We start from the raw sequence: 2,500 nt of genomic DNA on the forward strand, positions 1-2,500 counted from the left end.
TCTAGCCTGGAAATCCAGACCCTGATATCTAGAACGATAGAGGGTCTGGCCACGATCAATAGTAATTTCCAACTCAAGGGGCGGCTCCTACTCGTGCATTTCAAATGCCACTGCACGCAGTTGGATAGCACTACGACCAATCAGAGCGATGCACAAGGTGATGTAAGCCCTGTTCGTTTAGCGAACAGCTGTTAAACTGTTAAATTAAACGTTTGCCGTGGTCGGTCGGCAAAACAGAACATTCCACTTACTTGCTAATGAAAGATTTGAGTGCCGTCTTCCAAATCGTTAAGGGTCGAGGCCAAAGCAGTCTCAAACTCGCACAACATATCCGCAGCCATCTTTGATGTTTACTATCACGGCTTCGACGTCGCATGCACGTCACTGTCGTCATCCGGTTACGTCCTCCCCAGAGCACCATACAAAGGGCTCTGGCGCGCCCATATTAGATAGAACCAATTGAAACGTGAGACCCAGATTTCTGGTCTCTTTGAAAAAGCTTCAACGGAGCGTGTCCAGACCAACAGGCGCAGCAAATTTAATTTGCCAGTGCCCGCCGCCTAGTGGCAGGTCTGGGAATGCCAGGCTACAAACTGTCATTAAAGTATGGAAAATCTTTAAAAAAAAAGAGTATGCCCTACTTGTGTTATATCTATATATCTGTAATAATCTATTCTGTATTTCCTCCTTTCTAGATACAACAGAAAGCGTCCCACTGCGTCTGGTCGCTCACAGTCCGGTCAGACTCACAGTCTAGCTTCCAGCGACGCCATTTTGAACTGTCCTGCCTGTATGACCACGCTATGTCTGGACTGCCAGAGGTGAGACTTGAGACTATAACCCTTTTTTCATTTTATAAATAAAAATTACTATGTACAGGTCTTTAAAAATGCATTTTCATCATGTTTTTAAGAAGAAAATGTCTCATAAATCAGACAGTGAACAACATATGAACAAATCCTTCTGTAGTAACCTTCAGAATAGTGCTGAGAATGATTATGGAAAGTTTAGTTGATGTAAGTGCTTTAGAAGTTGAGATTTTTTGGTTCAGAGCATTGGAGGGAAAAAAAGCTAATGTTGAGATAATGTCCGTTAAAGATGGTTGTATAGGAGAAATATACAGACGCAAACAGACAAGGTTTAGTAAATTAAACACCTGAATGTACATGTTGGAACTTTGATTTATACTAGTATGAAAGAAGACATGTTATGGAAGATACATAGACAAAAATCTTGCCTTGGGTCGACTGTGTCTCAGGTGGTAGAGCAGGTCGGCCAATGATCAAAGGGTTGGAGGTTTGATTCCCGCCCTGCCACTTGTGTCATGGTTGTTGTGTCCTTGGGCAAGACACTTCACCCACCTTGCCTGGTGTGAATGTGTATGACTGCTGTATGTTTGAGGTGGTGGTCTGAGGGGCCGTAGGCGCTGAATGGCAGCCACGCTTCCGCCACCGGTATGACTGTGTGTGAATGAATGGAACCTGGAACCCTGTAAAGAGCTTTGAGTGTCTAGAAAAGCGCTATATAAATCCAATCCAATATTATTATTATTAAAACCAAATTGCTATGTCATTTTTTTCCCCATCTAGACATGACAAATACCGGACTCAGTATCGGGCGATGTTTGTCATGAACTGCAAAGTGAAGAAAGACGAAGCCTTACGTTATAAAACCCAACCGGAGAGGAAACCTAGCAACAGGAAAAGAAGGCGTGGCCAGCAACAGAACGGCGACGGCCACATTCAAAATGGCGGCGCTCAGAAACCCACGCCAGAGGGAATGGAGGCGGACGAGGTTTACCATCCGGTGCAGTGTTCAGAGTGTAACACAGAGGTGGCTGTGTTTGATAAGGAAGAGGTCTATCACTTCTTCAACATCCTCTCAAGCCACTGCTGAGAGAAAAGACTTTGTGATGTTTTTAATTTCATAGGTTTTTCAATGGACTTGTTAAAGGTGGAGTCAGTGATTCTGGAGAACGCTTGTTGTCTAAATCAGTGAATATCTCCTCATGATCCGCTACCTGACAAAAAAGTTGTTAATTTCTACAGAAGAGCGTTAAATCCACGAATAAGGAAGTTTTTTTTTCTTTCGTTTTTTCATTATTTGCCTTGAGAAAAGAGTTGAATTGTTGATAATGATTACAACTATCATGCTCTTGTGTTCACACTAGTATTCCCTTTGGTACCTTGACATGTCTTGACTCTAGATTGTTACTCATCTGTATTTGAGTGTAACATTAACAGTTTGAGGTGACACAACGGCATACCAAATTGACGATGTGTTTCATATCTATTTCATAAAGTTATAACCAACCGAACAGAATCATTCACAAAATTGTATTCCGACTTTTTTCTCAACATTTAGATTTTTTTCTTGGTAGTGCATTATTGAAAATATATAAAAACTGGTTTAAAGGTGCAGTGTGTAATATGGCATCATCAAGAAAGTTCTAGAATGCAACGCTCCCTGGGTAACCCCAACCCTTTGGAATAATAACAGA

General features: G+C 41.9%; 1 protein-coding gene across 2 annotated transcripts in view; it reads left to right on the top strand.

Annotated features, from left to right (window-relative positions):
- The window catches only part of eapp (e2f-associated phosphoprotein), a 9,472-nt gene that overhangs the window by 6,582 nt on the left and 390 nt on the right, over nt 1-2,500 (top strand). For both annotated transcript variants that reach the window (XM_080042842.1, XM_080042843.1), the window contains 2 exons: nt 696-821; nt 1,590-2,500. The exon at nt 1,590-2,500 is cut by the window's right edge and continues 390 nt beyond it. In XM_080042842.1, the coding sequence (XP_079898968.1) occupies nt 696-821; nt 1,590-1,896 (433 nt within the window). In that variant the 3' untranslated portion in view covers nt 1,897-2,500. The remainder of the gene's footprint in view (nt 1-695; nt 822-1,589) is intronic.

The sequence above is a fragment of the Ammodytes marinus genome (genome assembly GCF_949987685.1).
Source record: "Ammodytes marinus genome assembly, chromosome: 15".
NCBI classification, from domain to species: Eukaryota; Metazoa; Chordata; class Actinopteri; order Uranoscopiformes; family Ammodytidae; genus Ammodytes; species Ammodytes marinus.